Here is a 26,992-nt window from a genome sequence, read left to right as displayed (position 1 = left end):
ATTTACAATTTGACAATTATGACTGGGAACTTTAATCCAGTTTGGCCATTAAATCTTATTGAGAAGATCGCAATACACTACGATTCAGTATTTCAGCTTCAATTGGCTTTTACAACCAGTTCTCAGTGTTATTCCCAAAATCCGCAACCGAATTTGACGTTACACCGCGGATGACGGGATCATAATGTATGTAGTATTTATGCCGAATTGAGCAGAACACTTTCCAATTTCGTAAAATGTATTTAGATTTGTTAGAAAAATGTCATATGCCCATAGCAATTAATACAGATTACAGTGTAAACCTCTAAATGGAGTCTGGCGCAAGAGGTGTGATTCTGCGTTAGGTTGACTGACCATCAAATGACTACTTAATAATCGTCTGTTCACTCATTAAGAAAACTGCCACTAAATTCGGACAAACATGTTGGCGTCACATTTACATATCACATCATACTGCCTTTGCCTCTAACACTGTGGTTCATCAGTTTAGCTTTATTACAGCTTTTACAACCGATTATCGGTGTTAATCCCACTATCATCCTCCAAGATAAACTGTGGCGGACATTAAACATAATTTACAAAGCGGAATTGATCAAAACCATTTTATTAATTTTTTTACATAATTCAATTTATCTTTAAACACAGTCTGGTTGTAAACGGACACGACCAGACTCCAATTCCAGTCTGAGTAAAAGTGAAACAGGATCACTGCTTTACTGTCGGTAAATTGGCCGTAAAAAGTATGTCTTCTTTGTTGACTATAGTCATTTAGCTTCAGTCCGACTTTTTGCAGCAGTTGGTCTACGAAACACAGCTGACTGAGGACTGTGAGCTCAAGGTTTACTAAATTCATTGTAACTTTCATATTTATGAGCCGCATTAAGCCAAACTTCTTCATGATTTGTACCAAAATTATGCTTGAATGCAATATTGTGTGTTATGACGATTTAGCCAATAATATCCTACAGTAGCAGATCTTTGCAGTGGGCTATTTGGCCTTGTGATGACGGACCAGACTCCATTTATCACGTATCAATTGCCATCTGATCAATTGTGAAACCCAATAATTTAATTCTAGCCCTAAAAACGTCCTTCAGCGTTTCATCATTTGTGAACGTGATCACCAGCAGCACCAGAGACCCCAGTCTTTGTCTGTTTTACACTAAGACCAAGAGGCGTGTTGCGGGCTTTTGATTTGGTAAAGGAAGTTGTTCCCACAGTGAACAGAGAGCTTCAACAGAAGACGTCCTGTGAGTCAGGCAAGGTTAATGATTAAACACGTCGTGCGACTCCCTGATCCGTCCATCCTCTGCCTTTAAGTGTTTATTTGGAGCTGTGATACAACGAAATGGCCTGACATCCATCTCTGTGACAGTGAATCATCACGTTACCTGAATGAATGAATTAAATGTTTTTTTACAGGAAAAAGGACTCAAATAGTTGCCGATACATTTTCCGCCAATCAACTAATTGATTATTGGACTAATCGTTTCAACTGTAACTATGGGGTAGTTTAATGTATAACAAAACATCATATTTTACATGTGTTTTATGTTTAGAAATATAAATATGCAAAGTAACTAAAGCTATAAATGTAGTGAAGTAAAAAGTGCAATATTTCCTTCCGAAATGTAGTGAAGTAGAAGAAAGTGGTATGAAAACAAGTACCACAAATGTGTTCAGTACTTACATTCCACCTCTGCTTTTTGCTTTGTATTTTACTTTTCAGTGAGTTGGAAGTTTTTCAGAGACTTTTGTTGACGATCTTAATATTTATGGTCATATTTTTGTGAAACAGACATTCTCACGTCAGTGAAAAACATAGTACAACAGAATTGATCGATAAATGATTGTTTAATTTTTGATGAGTTAATAGATAAACACACTTTGTTTATTATTTTTGAAATCATAAATTTCTTTACTCAGTGTCTCTCCCATGATTCCTGAACGTAGCACAGGAGTAGGACCGGTTCAACTGAAAACACCGAGTTGCGTTTAAGGTTAAACTATCAACGGTTAACATTTTACAACTAAACTCACAGTTACTTTTGTTCAGCTGCTGCAAATATATTTAATGGAGAAAGATCATCGGAAACAGATCTGTGTTTGTTGGTGCTCAACTTGTAAAACCTTACCTTTGAAATCAGACATTTTACAGTAAAATAAACCAGGTGAAGCATGTATTACTAGTTTTGTTTGTTTGTTTTTATCTAAATTGCAGCTGAAATCTAAGTGATAAATATTGTGATAGTGACTGATGGTAAGAAAGAAAGTCAAGTTCAAGTTCAGTGCCATTAGTTTATTAATTTCACTCCCTTCTCTCAGATGATATGATACTAAGATGATAGTACAGAGTTAATTTTTGAACAGTCAGCAGACACTTGCAGATCTTCGTTTTATTTACACAGGAGTATAAAGATCTGATATTTGTATCATGGGGACAGTCAATTAAAGAGTTGAAGAATCAGATCTCTGGAGTCAGGAGAAGTCCAACATCAGAGTGTGGATGGAGCTACAGTTAGGTGACATGTAGGGCTGTGGGAGCTTGTGACTTGTGGAGATGGAGATGAAGAGCAGCAAGGCAGACACATTAGGGATTGGCCAGTTCGTCTGATGTCACAGAGGAAGGCAGGCTGTCCAAGGCTCCCATCTCTGCAACCACACACCAAAACGGATTACATTACAGACATCATATACTTACAAACACATCGATATCTGCCAAATATGACAGCATATATATTTGATTATTGTGAAATAATTAAGACTTAAGTGTCCTTTTGTCAGTGTGACTACTCTGATTTTGATGACCCACACATTTTACACTTGTACACAATATATCTAATAGTGGCAGAATAGCCCATTCATGCAAAGGTAACAAACTCTCTTAGCTTGTTTTTGCTGTGTTTATGTTCCATGTTTTCTTTTTTTTTCGCTGCTAGTGATCGATACAGATCAATGTTGGATTGGCTTCACGCAGCCTACATTCATGGAGTCTCCTCTCAACCCCTGATTACCAAATTGTTTAGAGAAACGATGAGCATACCTTTAAGTTTTAGGTAAGACAGGAAGTCAATAACAGTGTGGATGATGTCTCCATCTGCTATTCTCAGGGCACCTGTGGAGGCAAATCAACATGCAGCCAGCGATCAGCCAATCAATATCTCCAGATACCAAGATATTTTAAAACAAGGAGGAATCTAAAGCATCCTTTCCAATTATTCAACATGACAGAGAAAACTGAACCAAACAAATATTCAAAGTAAATCAGGGAACTAACTTTAAGCAGAATAAAACATGAAGGTTGCTATGGACATTAAAGACAGACAGACAGACCTGTTCTGAAGTCCTCCTCCTGGCCCATGTCCCTCTTGCCAGCCAGACCCGACTTGTCTCCAAGTGTCCTGTGTCCATCTATCCCATCTGGACAATGAGGAGTGATCACAGTCATACAAACAAGCCCTAAGCTCAATTCACTTACAATGAGGAAAAGTTAAACTGCAGTATTACAAAGTATTACAGCTATTTAGTTAAAGCTGTTTTTTCATGTTTCATTTTCAAGAAAATCCATTCCAGCTGCTCAAGGTTTCCCCATGTTTCAGCTGTGAATAGAATTATTTTATATTAGCTTGAACAGGAAATACATCTGAACTGTTGTTGATGAGTGTGTGCTACATTTACATAATAACAACCGAAAACACACACACATTTCCTAAAGATCCCACAGTTTCAGAAGCATCATACATTAGACACACATACATACACAGTGCACACATGGCACCCCTCTGCCTAATTCTCATAAGAAGACCTAAAGGACATTGTTGTACACGTGGTTATTTCAGCATGGTGTTTGGTTTGTAATTGTTTGGTTCAATTTCCAAACTTTTACGGACCACCTGCAGGGCTTGGCTCAAGGAATTGCAATAAAACAGAGATTTGACCAACAGAAGAAATCAAATTAAAAAACATCGGATGGACTGCAGTTTTAACACACAAGGAAATGCATTAGAATAATGATGATGAACATGACAATAAAATAATAGACAAGCAAATTGATTTTCTTAGGCAAGGTGGTGGGTATATCATTAGTTCACAGTGTATTTCTATGGGCTTATGGATGATAGTCAGATGTCAGAGTTCAAAGTCCTCTTAATGATGGCTCTGCAGTGTCACAGACCAGAATACACAAACATGTTAATAAGTGATGTTTTTTTACAGGATCATATTTGGACTGAAGTTGAATGTTTTGTGTCATTTTGAAAAGAATAGTTCGATAGTTTAGATTGTTTGCCTACAGTCATCTCTGTGTGTCCAGTGGAGGTCTGCTACCTTTCTTATTTTCAAATATAATTGAATAGGAAAATAATCTAATGTTTACCTGCTGCAGGTAGATACACAAAGCCCACAGGAAGAGGGAAAGAGACAGCATTGCTTTAGCATGGCTAGTCACTAATGGATGCAAAAATATAGCTTCAGGTCTTGGGTGGGGTCCTCGTCTCAAATAAGCAGCACCAGTGGGGTGCTGTTGAGTTAGGTCTTAAAGACATGGGTACGAGAAGGGCTCGGGCTCACAACTCTAGTGTTTAGTACAGAGGTCCCATAGAAAAGCTCAGAGAACCTTTACGAAGGTGGGACGGCTAACCAGGCGTACATTTAGCAAAACACAACAACTCAGTCCTCACCCTCGAAGTCTTTTCTCTTGTAAAACTGACTCCCACACAATGGATGAGACAGTCCCAAACAGGGCTATGTTTAGCCTAGTTTAGCACTAGCATTGCCCTGTTAAACATCAGCTAGCATGCTCTACATCTAGCATGAGGTTACTCACTAAACTGCAGAACCGTATCTGTTTTCTATGACTGCAGCATAAGTATGTGTCTTTATCACATTTTAAGCTCACAACTTTACATTGCGAGAGGTCATGATGTGTGGTTGAAGAGGAGGGACATTAAGTGGCTGAAAGTGTTGGGGGCTTCCTCATTACCTAAAGTAGCGCTTGAGAGTGCCACCCACTGCACTGTCTGCGTGAGTCAAACGTTAAGTCCAATTAAAAGACATGACATTGAAGTGACCACAAGGACGGAAAATTATGTATTTTAATTGTTTTGCGTTTCAAGTAAAAACTGCTCCTCCCATCTCTCTGGCCCCTTAGTGTTTTGGTCTTTACATTTAATATTATGTATCATGCGGTGGTAAATATAATATTTTTATTATCAAACATTTTTTATGTAGTATGTCTCTACTATATAGTAAAAAATAGTTTTTACATTATTAAACACTATTTTAATTATAATTAAAGATTCCCAGTCAGAAGAAGCCAACACACAGAACATGTGTCACTGCCATAATAATGTCTAACTGTAGCTCTGTATAAGAGATGCAAACAGCACAAGATGCTTTTCTCACATTCTTATATTGCAAAATGACATCAGCACTCATAGTTTCACTGAATTAAAAATACTTCTAAATATGAAACAACCAAAGAAGAATTCACACCAGTATTACAATTACACTGTTCCAAGTCTGTTTCTGTGCAGTGGTGAAGAATTTAGTTTTTGGTAGCTATTTTGAAACAGCTAAATCAATGAAGTCGTTTTAACTTCCTCGATGAGTGGTTTCTAACATCAAGATGAACCGATAATCGGAGTTGTTTGAAATATCTTCCAGGTCAATTTCTGGTATTTCTTCGTGATGTTTTCAAAACACAGCGAAATCAGATTTATAGCTAGAGTGTTGATGTCATATCATACAGTACATAACGTAATTACAAGCAACCCAATGGCCAAAAAACATCCAAGTTTGCCCGAGTTATCAGAATTTCTGTAAGTTATGAAACTTGCTACTTGGCAAAGAAGTCTCATCAATTGGTGGCAAAATGGCTGCAAAGCACCTTCACTAGCAGTTTCACTGAAATAAAATCTTAAACTAATCACCAGAACTAATAACTGTTTGTACATATTTGGTAACTAACCACTGCTACTAATTAATGTAATGTAGTGTACTGTCTCATAGCGGGAGACACCATTTTAAAATAACGCTCACAAGAGGTCTTCCTGTTCCTCCTATTCTGTCTGTGAACGCAGTGTAGTCCCACTAACATGAATGTCTTTGCTTACGGCACAGAGAGAAATGCAATGTTTGGATGCGTAAGCATAGAGAGCAGCAGGATGACAGAATTCCTCCCCTGACGAGGGACAGAAGCAGCTAAGAGATGCGGGATGTTTGCACAGAGCAATTCCTGGCCTGACACCAAGGCCCTGCAGCGGCCGTACGTTTCTATCTTACATTTAGTGACCAGCTCGTCTCTGCCTCTGGCACTGGGAGAATCCTTTATCTGAATTAGGTGATCAATACGACCTGAAACACAGGATGAGGCAGGAGCAACCTTTACCTGGGCTTCACACACACACACACACACACACACACACACACACACACACACACACACACACACGCGCGCGCACACACACACACACACACACACACACACACACACGCATCTGGATACCCAGTATTCACGGTAATGAGGTCTTAAATTGATACTAAATTAGCTGACACAGTGGAGACAAGGGACAGGGACAAAGAAACAGAACAGCATTGAGGAAATATCAACTAATGCAGACAAAACTAACGGGGAGCGTTATTAATGTTATTAATTCCACCTGTGCTTTTCCTGATTTGACAAAACAACACATCCTGTGTGATCTGCTGTGACTTTGATCGCAACTCTATTAAAGACAAAATGTTGCCACTTTTATAAACTTCTTCAGCCTGAAACGCTGGTTTACGGCTTCCCAAGCCCCATTTATTTGATTTGTTATCTTTTTAAACGGAGTGTGCATCACTCCTGGCTCAGCCTTTGGTAATCATCCCTAAAATGTGCTAAAATTGTTGTATCATATGATTCATCACGATAACCTCCCAATCTTCTTCCATCCACTAATTTAGTGAACATAAACAGGTTTGGACACTACTGACACGGCCTGGATTTAAAGTAATGTTATGCTTTTTTTTTTGATAAATATAAAAGAGTCCACAAGACAAACCAGATGCTGTCTGAGCGCACAGAGGCAGAATGATGCTCAGATAGAAAGATTACAGTCTAACAGCAGCACAGATCAGGTGATGCGGTTTGTTTTTTGCAAGAAAACAAAGTTGAAATGTTCACATTTCACCAGTAGTTTGGTACTAACACTGTTCCAGAGACCAGCAGGCCATTACTCTTCTCTTCCTAACAATGTATTGATGTATTGTTGGGTCCAGGTTTTCTGCTTCTATAGCAGGTTATAAAACTACACCATGTTAATATGGCTGGACAGCAGTACCTGCCTGATGTCCAATATACTGTTAGACACAAACAAGATGTCAGAAACAGCCTGATCTAAAAAGAAATGTATACTTAATTGCAGCAACATAAATGTCTCTAATGTCGAAAAATGGCAGATTCCAGGGCCAAACATTCCCTAATATTAATGCAACATTTAAGTTAATAATTTAACAAAGAAGGTGAGTTAGGAATGCTGTAAATTGGCAAAATGTGTAATGTGTTTTCACAGGATATGATAGAGAAATGTGTTGGACATGTTAGAAGCCCAGCTGCGAGAACACGTGATGATTTTTAAGCGTTGTCCCAAAACTACATTTCCAGACGTGTTGAAGAAGTGAGTTTTTGGAAACAGCTGGTTAACAGTAGGCTATGTATGTGTGTGTGTGTGTGTGTGTGTGTGTGTGTGTGTGTGTGTGTGTGTGTGTGTGTGTGTGTGTGTGTGTGTGTGTGTGTGTGTGTGCAGTCAGTACTTACGGGGACCTAACAGGTAGCCAGCACTGTTCAGTGTCCAGCCACGCTTCTCCTTCGCCTGCAGGGTCCACAGACACACAATGATCAGATCGTGACAAAGACGCGTTTACTGTTCTATGGTCATTTGTTTTTTATAAATCATCAAGTGCCTTATGTCTCTTAAAATATAAAACATGTTCATATTTAGTGTACATTTGAAGATGAATTGGTAACAAAGTAAGTAACAAATTAATTGAGTAATAAATGAACTCCTCTTCTACCTCTTTCCCACTTGTTTTTATGTCCATTTACAGTGTACTCCCCTATCAGCCAAAAACCCATTGACTATTATTAAAGCTATTATTAAATTAAGTCACCTCCCATACACTCGCTAACAAAGATATTCAGATTCAAGCTGTTTTTATTGTCTTAGGTTTTGGTGTAGTCTTTTGTCTATTTCTCATATATTTGCACCAGTAAACCTAAATAAAAAAAATATTCAAATAGCTCTGGTGTCATGGTAAATAGCATCGGGACAAATTACGACCTCTAAGGCGTCACAAGGAAAACATCCACCTGTTCCAGCCAAACCACTGAAGCACTACCAGCAGCTATACATTTAATTTGAGACACCTGGGAAGGTGGCTCAACAGTATATACCGTAGGCTAACAACTGTACTGGTAGTATGCAAATTGTGTGGATATATCAAGCATGTTTTACTTTTTGGACAGCAATGCCACATCTGTTTCTTTACTAAACTACTGTACAAATTTACTGATAGTTTTTATTTTATTAACTCTATTTTTAAGATGCAGCATTATAGTTAAAGTAAGAAAACAGTATTTACAAAAATACAGACAGACATTGCTGTCAGAAGATGAAGAAATCCAAATGACTGACAGCACCGTCAGCTAAAGACACCTATAACTAACATACTACAGCATTTAGATTTTATACCTATACACCTAATGGCATTTATACATCAGCATTACCTCTCTGTTCAAATGTGGTATTATAAATTATAAATGTCATAATTTTATATTATTTTTCAATATATATGTTGGTGTTTTTATATTGTTATTCTGTATTTTTCTACATTTTAATTTTATTTGTGTATGTCTGAATAATTTGGCACCTGGCATCTTACCCCAATGACCAGCCCGATGGTCTCAGAGAGAGTTGCACAGAAGATGAGCGACACGCAAAAAATCCCAAAGCACCTCTGCATCTGAGAGAGAGAGAAAATAAAACATCAAACATCAACAGAAAAGTATTGGGAAACGTTACTACTGAATCTGAACCTCATCTGTGAACATTCAAGACAACTTTCTCCATCCTGAGTGCGCACTTTGGTAGACAGAAGCGAACTTTCCCGCCCAATAAGAATAAGAAACTAAAGGAGAAGCTTACCTTTAAAATGACCTGTTCGCGCTGAAGCTGAAGCTGAAGCTGGTGGCAGAAGTTGCTTGCTGTGTTTAACTCTCAGTGGTTTGGATTAAATGAGGACTCCCTCCTCTTTTATGTCCTTCAGCCGGACCCCGCTGCGGTGGGCTCGCGTCAGCAGCCCCCCCCCCCCAACCCCGCACTCAGGATGGGCAGGTCACGAGCACAACGCATAATGAAATTCAATAATATCATATAATGCCTGTCATCATCAGATTTTTCTATGTCGCCCTCGGAACAAGGGATTTAATTTAAAAAGGGAAAAATACATCTGCTCTGATTTTCTGTCCTAATCTGATATGTGACTTTTACAAACATATTCCAGCTTCATAAATCAATAAAACATGTTCTTGTCAATGATCATAACTCATTTTATGGTTTTAAATTTATTTTGTTTTTTATTCATTTTGTACTGATTTTTAACAACAATGGATAATAATAATAATAATAATAATAATAATAATAATAATAATAATAATAATAATAATAATAATAATAATAATAATAGTAGATTATAATCTATGTCTGAGACAGTATAGGCTTTACTGTGGTAAACCTAATTTTAGTGCACCCGAGTTACACCATGTCTGAAGTACCCTTAGGGTGAGTCAATAAATGCCAGAGGATTCTGGACCATCACAGCCTCACAATCAAGCTCACAGTGTAGATCTTTGTTTTTAGCATAAATCAAGATGCAGATAAACACAAATTTAAGAAAAAATAAGCACGCAGCTGGGCCAAGTTCCAGTGTTTCTGCTCTTAGAATTTGAATTTGAGTCCATTAAATGGTCTCTCTTTTTTAAAGGCCGATCCAAACTCCATGGAAGTGATCCATGCAGCCAATGCTCCAGTAACAAGTCCATGTTGATTAAAGGAGCCATGTGAGCCCAGTTAGAGTTTCAGTACCCTATGTCAAATGGGCATGAATTTCACACGTTTTTAAGACCTAGACATAAAGATGTGATTATTACTATTTAGTGGATATACACGCACGCAGTTGTCAGTTTATAAGGTCCATCTGGCTAAAACTTATTTTTTTAACTTGTCAGGTTCTTGTGCTGAAAGTGTTCCAGGCTGTTTTCATTCACTGTTTGTATTGCTCTATAATTCATATATAACCCACGCCAGGACATGCAGGAAGTCAGGTGAGGCAGTATAAAGAGCGTCAATGTCCACGAGGAGGTCGGGGTGGATGAGTGTCCTGGCAACTACTGTTTCTAGTATCTATCAAGCTAAGTTTAAAATGGAATATGCTAATGTTTATATACTGTGTATGTATATATATATATATATATTACTATAGATTAAACTACCTAGCAGTATATACAGTAATTAAAATGAGCTGCTTCTTTACCAGCTGCAACATTTAACACGATAAACACGTGAATGCAATACATCCATCATCAATACAATAATAATAAAATACCAACCCAATAATATAATATATATACTTCTGAAATGAGCCATTACTTTTACTTTAGTATATTAGTATAAGTATATTTCTATGCTTATACTTTATAGATTTTGAATCCAGGAGTTTGACTTGTAACAGGAATTTTACACTGTGGTGTTGCTATGTTTACTGAAGTAAAAGATCTGAGTACTTCTGATTTGTGGTCACATGACTAGTTCATAGTTGCACTAAACAAGCTACAGGATGTAAGATACATGTGTTACCATACATTTGTCTTGACCTTCAAATCTGATCTGGAAAAGCCTTTGCTTGTGTCCAACTGCCAATCTTGTTATGTAAGGAGCCATCAGATAGAAAGCTGTGATGTTTCCAAAGACCTGGTCAAACCCTTGTAAAGTTGCCCATCAGGAATAATTGTGTAATTTCAAATACATGTGCATGGGTTCACAGCCCCTGTAACTGCTGTTTGATTAGATTGAGAAGATTTCTGTTGGGTTTTTAATTTGGTATGATTTAATGCACCCTTTATATTTGCAGTGTACGTGGAGCATACAACAACAGCTTTCTCTTCCTTTAATAGGACTGAAAAACATCATCATAATCACATTGTGGCACATGTTACAGTCTAAAATGAAACAATGTTTCATGAAGCTTTAAGATTCCCTGGACACCATGCTGGGAGCTAATCTGGCCATGGTACTAATAATCTATTCTCAAAACATTCTGTCATTTGGCTCCTCAGGCATATCTATGCGAAGCAAACACACATAATTAAAAGCTCTTGAAATGAGGCAAATCACGTGGTGCTTCTTGGGACCCTAGCAGAGGCCCAATAAGCACCATCAACAGTTTATTGAAGGACACGTAGTTGGAACAGAGGGAAGGTTGTTTAGCTGGAGACATTGGCGGATGTTAAATCGCATGTATTACATAATTGACAGGGGAAATGTGAGATAACCGATAACCTTCTCAGTCGAAGTCAGAAGGGTCCCCCCTTGCTGTTGTTGGACTTGCAAGTCGATAGTTCAGGTTTAGATCAGGGAGACCGTTCCTCCCAATCCAGGTGTCTCCATCATTACCCACGTGTGCGTTGAAGTTTCCCAGCAAGACTACGGAGTCCCCTACTGGAACCCCCCGCAAGGCTCCATTCAGGGTCTCCAAGAAGGTCGAATACTCCGAACTGCTGTTTGGGGCATAGACACAAACAACAGTCAGAGTGTTCCCCCCCCCCATAACCCGAAGGCGTAGGGAGGCGACCCTCTCGTCCACCGGGGTGAACTCCAACGTAGCGGCGCTTAGTCAGAGACTTGTGAGTCCAACCCCTATCCAGGAGTACGGTTCCAGAGCCAAGACTGTGCATCGAGGTAAGCCCCACCAGATCCAACTGGTAGTGCTCCACCTCCCACACTAGTTCCGGCTCCTTCCCCCATAGAGAGGTGAAGTTCCACGTTCCCAGAGCCAGCCTCTGCTGCCCGGTTCTGGTCCGTCGAGGTCCCTGACCATCACTGCCACCCGTGTGATAGCACACCCAACCCCAGTGGTATTTTCAATGGGTGGTGGGCCCACAGGATGGATGGATGGGAGGCACCACGTAGCTTCTTCAGGCTGTGCCCGACTGGGCTTCGTGGCAAACCCGGCCACCGGGCCCTCCCTCTGGGCCTGGCTCCAGACGGGGGTCTCAGGCTTCCTCCGGGCAGGGTCTCTCCTTCTCTTTCCCTCTGTATCATGAAGTCGTTTTGAACCATTCTTAGTCTGGCCCCTCGTCTGAGACCAATTTGCCTTGGGAGACCCTACCAGGAGCACCAGGCTCCAGACAACACAGCTCTCAAGTTCATAGGTCTCTGTTATTGTGAATGGTAAAATGACATTTCATAATATTGAGCCAAGTTTCTGTTAATTGATTGTTGTGTCATGAGGTGTTATTTGTGTATTTAATATTGAACTCTTCGGGTCACATAGAGCTTTTATTCGGCACATGGTACCAGTACATGCTTTACTTTATGACTTGTCCACTAGGATATCATGGCAATCCATCCAGTAGTTGTTGAGCTATTTCAGTCTGAACCTAAGTGGTGGACCAACAGGCCGACATTGCCGCTAGCATTGCTTAAAAATATGAATTTGAGACAGTGGTGCGCTGTTCGTCCTGTGGCCAGCTGCCAAAAGCTCAGGCTCTCTCACAAACTTGGAACTAGAACTTGGAATGGAACATTCCTATCTGAACGTATAAGTTTTCCACTTTTTTCTCCAGCTCTGTGTGCACTTGGTTTGTACTTCTCTCGTAGTAAAAAGCCCTGAGAAATGAAAGCTCCCATCATGTTGATATATACAGTATATACCACTGTGCTCTGCATCTATCGGGGTTGCTCCTCCGCTCGTACAGAAGGATATCATGCAGGGATGGTGAGACACAACAGCCTTCAGTAACAGTAATATTGATTGGTTTTATTATTATCATAGTTAAGTTTGAAGGTTATTAGAACCCATTCGGAAGCCCAGAGCAAGAAACATTAATGAAGTTCATCCAAAATGTTAGTAAGGTGGAAAACATACAAAATATATTGGATATATATTTTACCTCTTCCCTGTGGTGGTTCAAATAAATTGGTGATGGAGTTTAATATCCAGGTGAAACGTACAGCAGAGAGGAAGGAAGCCACTTCATGCTCTCTCTCTCTCTCTTCAACTCTGTGATAACACACATCTCACACTGACATAAACCACCCGAGGATTACTGACTATAATGATGGTCACTGGTATCAGACATGATGGTGGGCATTACCACAGTGTCAGGGCACCTGATGATGATGGAGCAGAGTTACAGTGAGAAATAGAAGGGAATGTAATATGTCAAGAAAGGAACATAGAAAAAGAGGAATGGAATGAGAACAAAGAGGAGAGGGCAGAGTAGGTGAAAGACCGTGGAGAGGGGGAACAAAAGAAAGAGGATCAGAGGGAAAAGGAGAATGAGTTTATCAGCAATATCCTGGGAATGATGTAAATAATGGACAATTCTGCATCCCACAATTTAAATCTTGTGCCGATGTTCAGTGTCAAATAGGAAGTTGTGTGTTCTTCATGTTGAGGGCTGGAAAGTAAGGGTGTGGAGGTCGGTGAGGTGGATGGGTGGTGCGTTTAACTTTCATGCATGAGACCAGATTGTGCCAATTATCTAATTAATGTGTTCCTTTAACCACACTGTGGTTGTCCAGTGCGGAAGGCTAAACATTTCAAAACACTTCCAGACACAGAGCAACATTTGCATTCATTTGTTCATTTGTCGTACTTGTGTCCACCTGGCAAAAACAATCCAATCCAATATTTATTCTGTTTAATCTCTCACACTTCCTGAGGGAATACCTGTGTCTTCAGGTGCTAAATGTTTCACTATGTTCCCCAACGTGTCTCCAAATGTGTCTGTGCTGTCTGCTGCTGAGCAGGAAGTGTACAGTGGCTTTATTAGAGTTTCTCACTGAAAAGCTGCATGCTGTCAAACCAAAACAGAGCTGAAAGATGCTAAACTCTGTAGAGCTGAATGGAATTGCAGAATTGCTGATAATTCTCTGTTGGTACAATACTATGAACACGTAATCATTTGATCCATTGTTGATATAAAATAAAGATATGTGTAACTTTAGAAATTAAAACAATGTCTAAACATATGCTTGGAACACTTCACATTTTGTCTTCTAATCTGTGGCTTTGATGGGAGGAGAGACAGAGTTGCCACGATGTATAAGGGCCATAAGGGCAGGCAGCTCTGGACCAGATACAGATGTATCTATTATGCAGTCAATGCAGGAGCTCTGCTAGAGGTTGTCAATAGCAGGAAATGTTTTTCATATCAATAAAATAAATATGTCAATTTCAGACTTCAGTCAATAATGCTTTTATCTTATCCCTGCCTGTTCGCATTTTAAATATTTGTGTTGCTATTTCAATATGCATGTACAGTAACAAACAGTAGCTATACATGTTTATGTGTTAATTATAATATATATAATAATTATGACAGGAACAAACTCAAAAATAATATTTTTTGAATAATAAATTACAAGTTATATTTCTATCACTGATTTGGCCTTTCATTTCTTGCTTCTTGCTCTTGAGGCTGGCGTGATGTCGATAGGGCAGGGATGCTGTGTCTCTATCTGCCTGATGCCACATCATCGTGGAGCTCGATGGATTCAGTTACAATCGGTCGGAGTGTTGCGTTCATGCTCTGAACCTGATCATCCTGCTCTGCTTTGCCTCAGTCTTGTTCTACTGCTGTCAATACAGACCACTGTAGAGGTCTGAATTGGGTTAGAGTGACAGTTATAAATATATCTTGTACACTGTAAACTATTGACCTGTCTGGATCCATGTCTTCAAATAAGGTTTGGTATTACTTAGTGTGTGAGAAATGAATCTTCCACATGAGGAAGGGTGTCCTCCAAAGGTCCTGGTAACATCAGTGGAGGTCTGTTGAAGCTTTCAGAGGGCTAAGGCAGAATATCTGTTGTTTCAGATATGTCTTGGTAAATGTTAAAATAAACATCAGGATGTGAATATTAACATAACTGCCAACATATACCAAACCAAGAGAACTTATTCTACATTATAATATTTGACTTCTATTACTGCCATAAGCTCACTTGGGGCTCAGAAACAACAACAACAAACTATATATACTATACAACATCTATAAAAAGACCAATTTCACTTGTTCTTCTGTAGTTTTAAAAATTCCAAACTAAATTCAGAATAATGTTTTTCAGCCCTTGACCAGGTAGGTTTAAAGAGGCTCAGTATGATTTGTTCTTGCAGCCTTCATTAATACATATATATTTATATTGAGAATTAAGCAGAATATGAGCACCATTTTTTTTAATGACATAGTGTGGCAAATGACCCATAGTCAGGAAGGGACTGGAGTTTGACAAAGGGCATTTATCGGCATGTAGACATCATTAAATACATTCTAATGTTTAAGTTCAGGGAGAAGGAAACTGAGGAAAAGCCTATTTGTTCTTTAACAAATGAACAATTACCAAGTTTGAGAGTTTTGAGGGTGGGGAGCATCAGGGCCTAAGATCTGTTTTCATATCTGTCGGTGCTGTCCTCAGCATCAAAGGAGAGGCAGCAACAGCGGAGCAGACCTCTGTTCTTTGAGAAGGAACAGAGGTCTTGCTGAGAAGAAAGAGAAAAGGATGTGACTAGTGAGCAATTTCAGCATCATTAACGGATCCAGGAAAAGCTAGCTGGAGAGACGGACACAATAGGACAGCCTCAGCAGGACACAGAGACATACAGCACGACAGAAATGTCATTTCATCCTGCATTGATTTAAAAAAAAAAAATTTTAATTGTTATTTAAAGGGATCTTACACTACAGCACTGACAGACAGGTACGCTAGAATTCAAATTCTCAGGAATTGTTTCCCTTAAAGGATTAAATGATGGGTGTCCTGGTAGCTTACTTGGTAGATCACATACCCCATGTATCAAGGCTGAGTCCTAAATGCAGCAGCCCAGGTTTGACTCTTTGGCCCTTGCTGCATGTCATCCCTTCTCTCGCTCCTGCTGTTCCTGTCTCAACCTAAGCTATCACTGTCCAATAAATTAACAATGCCAGAAAATGATCTGTAAAAAAAAAAGCATTAAAGGATTCCAGTTGATACCATTTTTAGAATCAGAATCAAGGATAGGATACAAAATACAAACATACAGCAAAACAACATTTGAGAAGCTAATAATGAATAATAAATGATAAATAAATAAATACGCAACTATATGATCAGAGTTAGAAACCCTACAATAATTTTATAATTAACCTTTGATTCGTCTTCAAATCCGTCTGTCTAAAATGAAGGTTTGTTAACAACATGTCCGACTTATTTTTAATGACGTCATTATTTCATTAGATCTTAATGTGTGAGTACAATGTTATTATGACGGATATGACTGGTGGAAAACTGCACTACCATTTCTTCCTATCTTCAAATCAAGCTGAGGGTGTCCATGAAAGGTAAAATATGACAAATAAAGCACACAAGGAAGGTCTCCTCAGGTTATACAGCTCTTAAATCTGAAACTAAAATTCAACCTGTTGCTTCATTGTGATTATTTTTGCAGTGATTGAGGAAGCCTGAGTAGCTGGAGGTCGATTATTCTTCTTTTGCTTCCCTGCTGGTCTAAAGCAGGGCTCTCTCGATCACTCACCTACACACATCATTAGCATTTAGAGAGGCTGGGATCATCTTGGGATCCACACCAATACACACACTTTAAATCCATCAGAGGTCTTAAAACTCTCACAGTCACACACAAAAGCAGAAACAGGAGAAAACAGCAGAAATTTCCGGTTAAAATTCTATTTCTGTTTGATGACGAGCATCTGTCACTGAGCAGTTTAATCCTCAGTGTGACATAAGGCCAGATCAGGGCAGCTTATTGTGTACATTCTTTATTCATCTTCTTTGTGTCCGTGAAACTAACTTTTCCTCTTTCTTCCATCTCCTTATTATGGAAATGCAGAGCTGAAACAAGTGAAACAACTGTTGATGTATATGTATATAAAACACCACAGGCAGCGGAGGATGAGGTGCAGTAGCCTACCTCCAGGATCCTTACAAGACTTTAGAGTCATTCAAGGCCTTTCCAATGGCAACAAGCCCTGTTCTTGAAGTACAACTACACGCTGCTTTAAATGCCCCCATTGAGTAACTTGTTTAGTAAAGAGGAAAATCACTTTGCTATATTAAAATGTTGTCTAATGTGTTTTACTCTATCTGCGCTCCACTGACACTGTGCAAATTAAAGACGTCTGTATTAATTTAGAAACGACTTGTGCAAACTAGAAAATCAGAAATTGACAAACAATATCTAGTATCTAGCTAGTACCTTTGTCAGTAAGCTAGTAGTTTAGTTAGTGAGCTAGTAGTTTAGTTAGTGGCCTAGTAGTTTAGTTAGTGAGCTATGAGCTAGTAGTTTAGTTGTGGGCTAGTAGTTTGGTTAGTGGGCTAGTAGTTTAGTTAGTGAGCTAGTAGTTTAGTTAGTGGGCTAGTAGTTTAGTTAGTGAGCTATGAGCTAGTAATTTAGTTAGTGAGCTAGTCGTTTAGTTAGTGAGCTAGTAGTTTAGTTAGTGGGCTAGTAGTTTAGTTAGTGGGCTAGTAGTTTAGTTAGTGAGCTAGTAGTTTAGTTAGTGGGCTAGTAGTTTAGTTAGTGAGCTAGTAGTTTAGTTAGTGGGCTAGTAATTTAGTTAGTGAGCTAGCTAGTAGTTTAGTTAGTGGGCTAGTAATTTAGTTAGTGAGCTAGTAGTTTAGTTAGTGAGCTAGTAGTTTAGTTAGTGGGCTAGTAGTTTAGTTAGTTAGCTAGTAGTTTAGTTAGTGGGCTAGTAATTTAGTTAGTGAGCTAGTAGTTTAGTTAGTGAGCTAGTCTGGTTAATAGGCTATGCTGTAAAGGTAGTCCCTGTAAAGCTCTTCTGTAAATCCAAAGACTGTGAAAAACAAATAAATGGTGAAGCTGCCTTCTGTAGTTCTGGAGCCAGTTGCAGTAAAATGATCCTGGTTGTAACTAGTCCTTACAGAAAGATAAGTTGATACAAAACATTCACATGTACAACTGCATAGCTGAACTCAATTACATTTCACAAAAATAACAACATAAACCTGAAATAAAAAAACAGGACAACAAAAAGGATGCAACTTAACATAAGTTAGATATTTCCTCTCACTCAAAATTGCATAATTTTTGAATGCCCACATTTCAGAAATGTACAAAATTAGTCCTTATATTATTTATTTTATTTTATATAGTTTCTTGCTTTCTATTCTTGTGTGAGCTGCATTTGTGTACAAAAAAGGTGTTTTGTAAATGAATAGTTTTTATTTGTTAAAGAAATCTTAGCATCACTATTGTTAACATTGTTATATAAAAAAATATGATCATTTGGAGAGGAGCAAACACTCCAGAGTTTGCTCATTGAGTTCTCTTTCAGCTAATGGTCATCGCAATCAAACAAAACTAAACATCAAGTAATTTTCCTTGGTTTGTATTTGATCACAGAGCTAATCGGCTGTGCTCCCCACTAAACCCAGCAGATGACGAGCACCACTCTGTCACCTCCCGCTTTTAATAATATGTGCAAATTACACTTAATCACTCCTCATTTAGGTCATCTTCAAATAGAGCCGCACGCCAGCCATCTAAACACATTACATCGTGACAGCAATTATGTGTTATTAGGGAAGAGAAGGCATAATGGCTGTCTCTATTTGTGGGAACATCTCTCTTTCCTTCTTATGATCTTTACTGTCTAATACCCTGTCTGTTTTATTAATTAAATCAAAATGGGCTACTGTGATGAATTTGAACTTGGTTACTAACCCACATGATATCCACTACTACTACTTTTTTACTAACACCTAAACATCCTAAAACACTGTTCTGGGATATTTGTAGTTTTTAGAAATTCCCTTTCAACCCCCTTTCTTTTTGGTCACTTTTTGTCCTGGACCTATCAGCATGAGTCACGACCAGCAATTTAGTCCTGTGTGACAACCAACAACATTAATTAGGTGACTCATATACAGACACACACACACGCACACACACACACACACACACACACACACACACACACACACACACACACACACACACACAGTCTAGTGCTTTTATACATGTTCTTACTTAAATTGACATTGTCTGCTGTTAACTGTAAACTGTGAAAATGTATATTGAATACTATTACCATTCCATTGTCTGTTTTTGCGTGGTAAAATGTGTTGCAGGATTATGTGCCCTTAATTTACAGGGTCGGGAATTTGAGAAGTACTGAAAGATTAACACATAGTTGGTTTTGATCTTTCCATGAGATTTTTTTTATCCATATGCAGACACCAGAGACTGGACATACGTTAGAGCCCACCTGTAGGTGAGGTGAGCTTCAATGAGCAACAGCTTGGCAGAATCAACAGAAAAACAGGGAATAAGATCTGCTGGCCACATGGACAGTTGACATGTTACACATCACAAACAGCCTATTGGTTATACAAACACAGAGGAGCACTGAGGAGACGGTGGGCTGCAGCAGGGCTGATGACAGGATGAACCACAGCCGCTGTCCCTATCTACCATCTGCCATTTGAAGTGTTCGTATTCTGATGATGAATTTTATGCTCTGCATTTGACTACATATAAATAATTCCCACAAAGGAATGAAAAAAGTAGTGCTTATGTAAACTACTGTCTGCTAACAATCCCACAATGCAACGCATCACATTTTATAGATGCAAACATTACCGTTGTGCGACTCTATGTCAGTGATGGTGCACAATGGCAATGATTCATGCGTTTTTAGTAAACTACTCAAGTGTCTTTTATAAAAAGAGTGAATGAGGAAGTCATTTCAGATGGCAGCCTGGTGGACAGGTGATACAGACTAAACAAGGAAACAGTAGAGAGAGCGGAGACATCATTATGACACCCTAAAAACTGTCCAATAAGCTCATTGACAAAGTGTTTCACTGCTCCTGTAGGTGACAGGAAATCAAGCGAGCTGCAACAATTATTTGATTAGATTCATCAACTATAAATAAATTTAAAAAAACCTTACCGGTGTGTGTGTGTGTGTGTGTGTGTGTGTGTGTGTGTGTGTGTGTGTGTGTGTGTGTGTGTGTGTGTGTGTGTGTGTGTGTGTGTGTGCGTGATAATCAGCGATTTTCTGGTCTTAACATTATAGTAAAATTAGTTGTATAATGTTTTCTGATATGTCAAAAACAATTGATTGAACAATTGAGAAACTAATCAGCAGGTGAATCGATTATGAAATAATAATTTGTTGCAGCCTATAATAACAACATGTGTGTGTGTGTGTGTGTGAGCTAATATCCATGAAATATGCAGATATGTAGATGAAAGTGTCTGCGTGTTTGTGTCTCACAGTCTCTTGATGCTCCGCCAGGTCTCAGAGCTAATTTAACCAAACAGCATCCTCTGCTGGTCGTAAACCATTTCTAAAATCTGAACCAAACGTCTGCAAAGAGGTCAGTGGCTCTGATTCACGCACAAGCTTTAAGGTTCTTTAAAGCAGTAGATTAGAATGATTGTAATCATTACTTCACTCTATCTGCACTATCTGCACTGCATAACTGCTTTTGAACCTACTGTGCTTGAATAGCTTTGTCCCATCAGGATACAAACAACTTCTTTTGGCTGCATCACTTCTGCCATTCTGCTTTTTCTTTCACAATGTTACTAGGTCATGATAATTAAAGGAATCAGACATATACAATTGATGTGTAAGAACTCAGATTTCTGTATGGATCATGCTCATGGTGGGAATGGTGATCGTACTCTATATTTTGTATCTGATCTAAAAACCTTCTGCTTTTGAATTTTCTGATCATATTCTCCAGCACCAGGGTTTTAATTAATATTCTTTACATTAAAAACATATTCAGATCTTGGTATAAATGGTGCCATTTGTAGACTAGTTCCCTGAAACAGTTATTATTATTATTTATTTAGAACTTCCCTTTCGTAATAGTTTTGGGAATATTGTTTGTGACAAATTGATTAAAATTGTTAACATTTAAGCATGTATTTTGGAGAATCCTGCGATTTAAGATTTTCATTGTCAAAATCTCTGCTGTAGCTGTTGTGAATATGACAATAAAGCCTTTGAATCTTTATATCTGAATCTCAGCTGATGTTAGTTTTATTTTTTATGACTACATTTTTCTGTCTTCCCCCACTGCATTTAAAAAGTATGTAAAATAATGCAACTTTTTAAAAAGTATTCCAGTAGGCCTCATTTAAATGATTACACTTGCTGACGGAGTGAGGCTGTCAAGGCAGCACGCTGTATACCAAGTTATAAATACTCTAACGTACCCTCCAGTCCTGTAGGGGCGCTAAAGCATCTAACAGTGCTTGGTCTTCGCAACAAAAGAAAATGATCCAATAGGCGAACAGTTTGAACGTTTTGAACCTTTGTGCTTGCCGTTGTCTCCACAAAATATTCCTCATTTCTAGAAAGGCTGTATTAGTGCCCTGTTTCATGCATTTCACATACTGAATTTAATTGTAGTTATTACAGAATTGAAAGACCAAGATTAACTGTAGTTTTGTTAGTAAGGAGGCATTTGAAGCTAGTTAGGGTATCGTTTGTAACGTCTGAAAGCAGTAAATAAGCTAGTAGCAAAGCAGTAAATAAGCTAGTAGCAAACACTGGCGCCTTGTAGCCCTTTCTATTTGCTTCACTAATAGTCTGAAGCGTTTCTTCCAAAATGATGTACTACTCTGACTACGACTCTGATGAATATTCGTCTAATGATGATGCTGACTACGTCCCATCAGGTAAGGACGGTGAACACTTTGCATTAAATGCAGCGGTTTATTATTGTAGTAAAGAACATACCGCATGGAGGAGGTTTAGGTGTTGTAGCTAATGAATTTAGTTTTCACATAAGATGGATAACATTAGCTCACCAACAGAAGCTACGCATTAAACATGATAAACTAGCTACAGTTTAGAGACTGTGTGCTAAAGTCCGTTAAGAAAAATGACTTTTTTTGTTGCTGAATTGCTTCTAAGCAAATGTACACGCCTCGATAAACAGATTACATTACAAGGATTAGGGTTAGAATAAATAATACAATAAATAAGCCTTCATCCAACTCAGTGGCCACTTTATTAGATACACGTCTACAGTCAACACTTGCAATTCAGTACAACATATTATAATAATTATAATGCTTTGTTTTTGTTGACATGTTCAGAAATGTGTAAATTAAATTCTCTGAGGTCATAGTTAAAGGTGTTGTTATGCAGGACTGCGTTATTATTTTATTGAGAGGTGTTTCTATTTGATTATATGATGGGGATACATTTTACATTATTTCTTTTTACACAATATATTTTATTATATTTTCAACATTACAGACAAAATTAAGAAAACAAGCAAACAAGGAGAAAAAAATAAAGAAATACAGAAAAAACTAAACGAGTGGTAATCTAATACAAAATGGAGTACATTACTTATTTAGGCAAACATTCTGAAACAAAACATGTTCACAAGAGACACACAAGTCAAGCTCGGAACTGCAACTAGTCGCCCACTTGATCGTCAGTTAAGTCTAAGTCTTTAACATAGTTTATAAAGGGCCTCCATATGTTATATATGCTGCTTAGCCTTTAAAATGTAAGATATCCTCTCTAATGGAAGGCCTGATAACATCCGTCGTAACCACTGAGTGATGCTTGGACTCTGAACGTTTTTCCAAAACAATGCGCTACATGTCTTAGCATGAAGCAAACTGAGGTCTATAAATGCTCGCTCATAAACCCAACAGAAAAAGCTTGGGGTCCAGTAAAATCTGTTTTGAAATAATCTTCTCTATTGTAGCTCGTACTTCTTCCCAGAACCTTTCAATCTGTCTGCACTGCCATATACAATGAAACAATGTTCCTCTAGCTTCTGTGCATGTTGTGCATATATCTGGAATGTTATTGTTGTATCGGTTTAAATCCACCGGAGTCACATATGTCCGCATCAACCACTTATACTGTATTAGTTTTAGTCGTGTATTGATAGACTTTGTATGAGCAGCAGTGCAAGCCGTTTTCCAGTCCTCATCTGAAATTTTAATTTGTAGGTTGTCGTTAAAGGTTCATAATTAGCCTCAACATGTTGTATTCTTGGCAAAATCTGTACTCCTAAATATTTAAACTGTTCCACAGCGTTACATTTAATTACCTCATTAAGTGGGTTCCTTCTTTCATGTTCGTTAAACAGTAATATAGAGGATTTAGTATTATTCACTTTATACCCTGAAATATCACCAAATGTTGTTATGAGCTGTGACAAGCCCGGAATAGATTCATTTCATTTTGACATGAATAAAATTACATCATCAGCATAAAGCGATATTCTATGTTCTGTCGGCCCTACTGTTATTCCACTAAATTGAGGGTGTGAACAAACTGCTATTGTGAGAGGTTCGATTGCTAATGTAAACAACAGGGGCGAGAGTGGGCAGTTGATTCTTATCGGTTTTGAAATATTTCTATTTGTTAAGATTTCCGCTGTAGCATTTTTATATATTATCTGAACCCATCCAATTAAGTTATTTCCACATCCAAATCTTTCTAAAACATTGAACAGGTAGGGCCATTCGACTCTATCAAAGGCCTTTTCGGCGTCCAATGATAGAAGTCCTGTACACATGACATCTATTGCACGTCTGTCCGTCCTGGGAGAGGGATCCCTCCTCAGTTGCTCTCCCTGAGGTTTCTTCCATTTTTCCCCCTTTAATTTTGGGGTTTCTTTAGGAAGTTGTTCCTTGTGCGATGTGAGGGTCTAAGGACAGAGGGTGTCGTATCCTGTACAGTCTGTAAAGCACACTGAGACAAATGTAGAATTTGTGATATTGGGCTATATCAATAAATTCGATTTTGATTTGAAGTGCTGTATCTGATTTTTCTCTATTAGCATGAATAATATTCAAATCCCTCCTTACGTTGTGGAAACCTTGCCTTCCCATAATAAATCCGTTTTGATCTTTGTTAATGATATTTGGTAGCAATATTTGTAAACGTTTCGCTAGAAGCTTACATATTATCTTTAGGTCAGAGTTTAACAAACTTATGGGTCTCATGTTCTCACACTTGTTGGAGGGTTTACCTGGTTTTGGCAGCAGCATGATTAAAGCACTGTTCATGGAGGGTGGAAGACTGCCATTCTTAAATGCCTCTGAAAACATTTCCACAAGTGGCGCAAGCAATTTGTTTTTGAAGTTTTTGTACAGATCAATTGAAAGGCCATCTGATCCTGCCCTTTTCCCTGTTTTCATATTATCAATGGCATGCCCAATCTCGTCTTTGTTAATGTCTAACTCTAGATCTTCTTTACGTTCATTTGGGATGTTTGGTATAGTTAGTGAGTCTAAACCTATTTAAGTTTTGTACATTAGTTTCATTTTTTTTTATCATATAGTTCTTTATAGTAGTCCTTAAAGGCATCATTAATTTCTATAGGATCCACAACAACATGTCCGTTGGATAGAATGGTTGTTATTGATGTTCTAGTTGTTTAATCTGCCATGCTAATAATTTACCTGCTTTATCACCTTGTTCATAGAATGTTTGTTTAAGTCTTGAATTTTACATTCTAAAATAAAATCACATCACTAACTATGACCTCAATGCTAAAAAAAATAGAATTGAATGAACACAGATGCTGTTGATATACATAGTAAATGTATACGATATCTCAGGAAAACATGCTGATGTTGAAACTGTTCTGCATTACATGAAGTCAAACAAAAACACTTCTAGAACTGTTTTTGTTAGCTTTTAATTTCAGGTTCCTCAGTAGCATTTATTCAGACAACAGAAATGTGTAAAACGATAACATGATTAAATCATACCGTCATGATTTTGATGAAATTCAGTCAATTATTTTTTGGATCTTTGGGTAAACGCATCCTAGTCTTCTCATTCCCACTGTGTCCTGTTCTCTTGCTCCTCAGATGATAACCTCAGTGAGGATGACATCAATGAGTGTGAAAAGGAAGACCCTCTGCACGAGGATGACAATGTGCCACATCCTGGCGATGTCAGCAAGAAGAAGAGGAAGAAAAATGACATTGGTGTGAGGTGAGAGGCTTGAAAGAATATTATTACAACTATATGATCACTTTGGAGCTCTCTACATGCAGTAGGCTTAAAACAATGTCATAAATTCCCATGACCACTACGATGAGACTTTTAACTTTCCCTTTTTATTACAAGAAGTTGTTTGGAATACAGTCATCAAATCTAATTCATTACTGAATGATTTCACTTCGCTTCACTTGATATGCACATTTAGCATTGTGACCTTAGTAATAAATGAGTGAGACATTTGTATAATATGGTTGTGATCAAATGCTGATGCAAACACTTTCAGTGGCTTTTCCTAAATTCTTCACCATTAATGTCCACCATTTCTATCCAATTACCCACACTGAGTACAGTGCACTTCTTACAGTGTGCTTTATTTTAATCAAAGACTCAAATGAGTAAATACCTTATTTCTTAGAGGATGGTGCAAATGATGACGACTGTTATTCACTGTTATCTAAAGAAAGAGGAAGAAAGGAGTACTAAGAGTAGACAACGAAGAGGGGGATGGAGGTGCAGCAGAAGCGGAGCAGAACCCACAGGAAGAGGTGGAAAAAGTCACGGAGGTACGGGTGGAGGATGATGCAAAACAGAAGAAAAAATCTGATGACCTCTGGGCGAGCTTCCTATCTGATGTTGGATCCAGACCCAAAGACGCCCCATCTCCCTCACAGTCGGGTACCACACAGAAGGTAAATATGTTCGAAAACCAAATTTACAACCAAGATGGTGCCATATTTTAAAACAGAAACACTTGAACCATATTCTAAAATGTATTAATGGTGCTTTCAGGCGATTAACCCATAAAGTCACACGATACATGTTCTAAACCCAGATATATAGAGGTTATAACAAAGTGGTTGTTTGTTGCCACTTCCCTCTGACCTGAGATACAACATACAATATATAAAGTGGATTACAGCATATAAAGAATTAATTATGTGTGTTTGTCATCCTTGTCTCTCTTTTAGACCAATTCTTTTGTTTGTATCCTCAGGATGATTCCTCAGTATTGAATGTTGCTCCTTTGAGTAAAGAAACGAAACCATCACAACCTGCTGAAGTCACCATCACCAAAGTGTTTGACTTCGCTGGAGAAGAAGTTAGGTAAGCCTCTGAACCATCATCAACATTTTGAGACAAAATATTTGTAATAAACCACAAAGAGGTTTTGTTGGAAGAAAGGAAACACAAGGGGCTCGAAGATGTATCAAATAGTTACATTTGGTAAAAATGAAATCAGAATTTTCAAGCTTACAGTTAATGCAAGGGTGGGTGTTATATTTTGGAAATGTTTTTTGCTATATTTGTTGAAATTACATCCCGACAGCAATACATAAATCAAATGCTCTGACAAACAAAATAAAATAATCTAGTATTTGTGGCAGGACTGTAATAAGTCGGGCTGAAATGAAAATGGTTGGACGGGCGACATACCTGTCTGTCCACCTGCCTGTCAACCTACCTGCCTGTCAACCTACCTGCCTGTCTACCTGCCTGCCTGTCTACCTACCTGTCTACCTGCGCACATTCTGCCTGTGCACTCATTGCCATCACCAGAGTCTTCCACAAGCTGCTAGCTTAACAGCTGTGAGTGCTAACACTAGCCATGTTGGATGTTTATGCTCAGAATGATCATTTGAGGTCTGAAGAGATGTCAGTGTTGATAACTTGGCGGCTTTCTCACTAGATTTAGGGACTTTTGGA

General features: G+C 38.3%; 2 protein-coding genes across 3 annotated transcripts in view; one reads left to right on the top strand and one right to left on the bottom strand.

The window, feature by feature from the left end:
• Positions 1 to 2,284: 2,284 nt before the first annotated feature.
• On the bottom strand, positions 2,285 to 9,255 carry gal (galanin/GMAP prepropeptide). 2 transcript variants are annotated; one of them, XM_029434159.1, is made up of 7 exons: positions 9,186 to 9,255; positions 8,923 to 9,003; positions 7,799 to 7,853; positions 6,283 to 6,354; positions 3,334 to 3,420; positions 3,044 to 3,115; positions 2,285 to 2,652 (listed from the first exon to the last, which is right to left on the bottom strand). In XM_029434159.1, the coding sequence occupies exons 2-7, from the start codon at positions 9,001 to 9,003 to the stop codon at positions 2,591 to 2,593; spliced, it is 429 nt and encodes a 142-aa protein (XP_029290019.1). In that variant the 5' UTR covers positions 9,186 to 9,255; the 3' UTR covers positions 2,285 to 2,590. The 2 variants fall into 2 exon arrangements, with proteins under 2 accessions (XP_029290019.1, XP_029290020.1); XM_029434160.1 differs by lacking the exon at positions 6,283 to 6,354.
• A 12,342-nt stretch (positions 9,256 to 21,597) lies between these two features.
• cfdp1 (craniofacial development protein 1) overlaps positions 21,598 to 26,992 on the top strand; it is an 18,572-nt gene continuing 13,177 nt past the window's right edge. The window contains exons 1-4 of the mRNA XM_029434599.1: positions 21,598 to 21,978; positions 25,153 to 25,279; positions 25,749 to 25,977; positions 26,283 to 26,392. Of these exons, the coding sequence (XP_029290459.1) occupies positions 21,909 to 21,978; positions 25,153 to 25,279; positions 25,749 to 25,977; positions 26,283 to 26,392 (536 nt within the window). The 5' untranslated portion in view covers positions 21,598 to 21,908. The remainder of the gene's footprint in view (positions 21,979 to 25,152; positions 25,280 to 25,748; positions 25,978 to 26,282; positions 26,393 to 26,992) is intronic.

This window comes from Cottoperca gobio, chromosome 6 (assembly GCF_900634415.1).
Source record: "Cottoperca gobio chromosome 6, fCotGob3.1, whole genome shotgun sequence".
NCBI lineage: Eukaryota > Metazoa > Chordata > Actinopteri > Perciformes > Bovichtidae > Cottoperca > Cottoperca gobio.
The sequence above is the reverse complement of the archived record's forward strand: the minus strand, read 5'-3'. Positions and strand labels throughout refer to the sequence as shown.

Excerpts from the sequence above, each read along its gene's own strand:
- gal (XM_029434159.1), bottom strand. The coding sequence starts at position 9,003 with ATGCAGAGGTGCTTTGGGATTTTTTGCGTGTCGCTCATCTTCTGTGCA. Across the intron at positions 3,421-6,282 it reads AGACGAGCTGGTCACTAAAT|ATGGGATAGATGGACACAGG; the intron begins GTAAGATAGAAA and ends CTCATTGTCCAG. Across the intron at positions 2,653-3,043 it reads GTCTTACCTAAAACTTAAAG|AGATGGGAGCCTTGGACAGC; the intron begins GTATGCTCATCG and ends GTGTGGTTGCAG.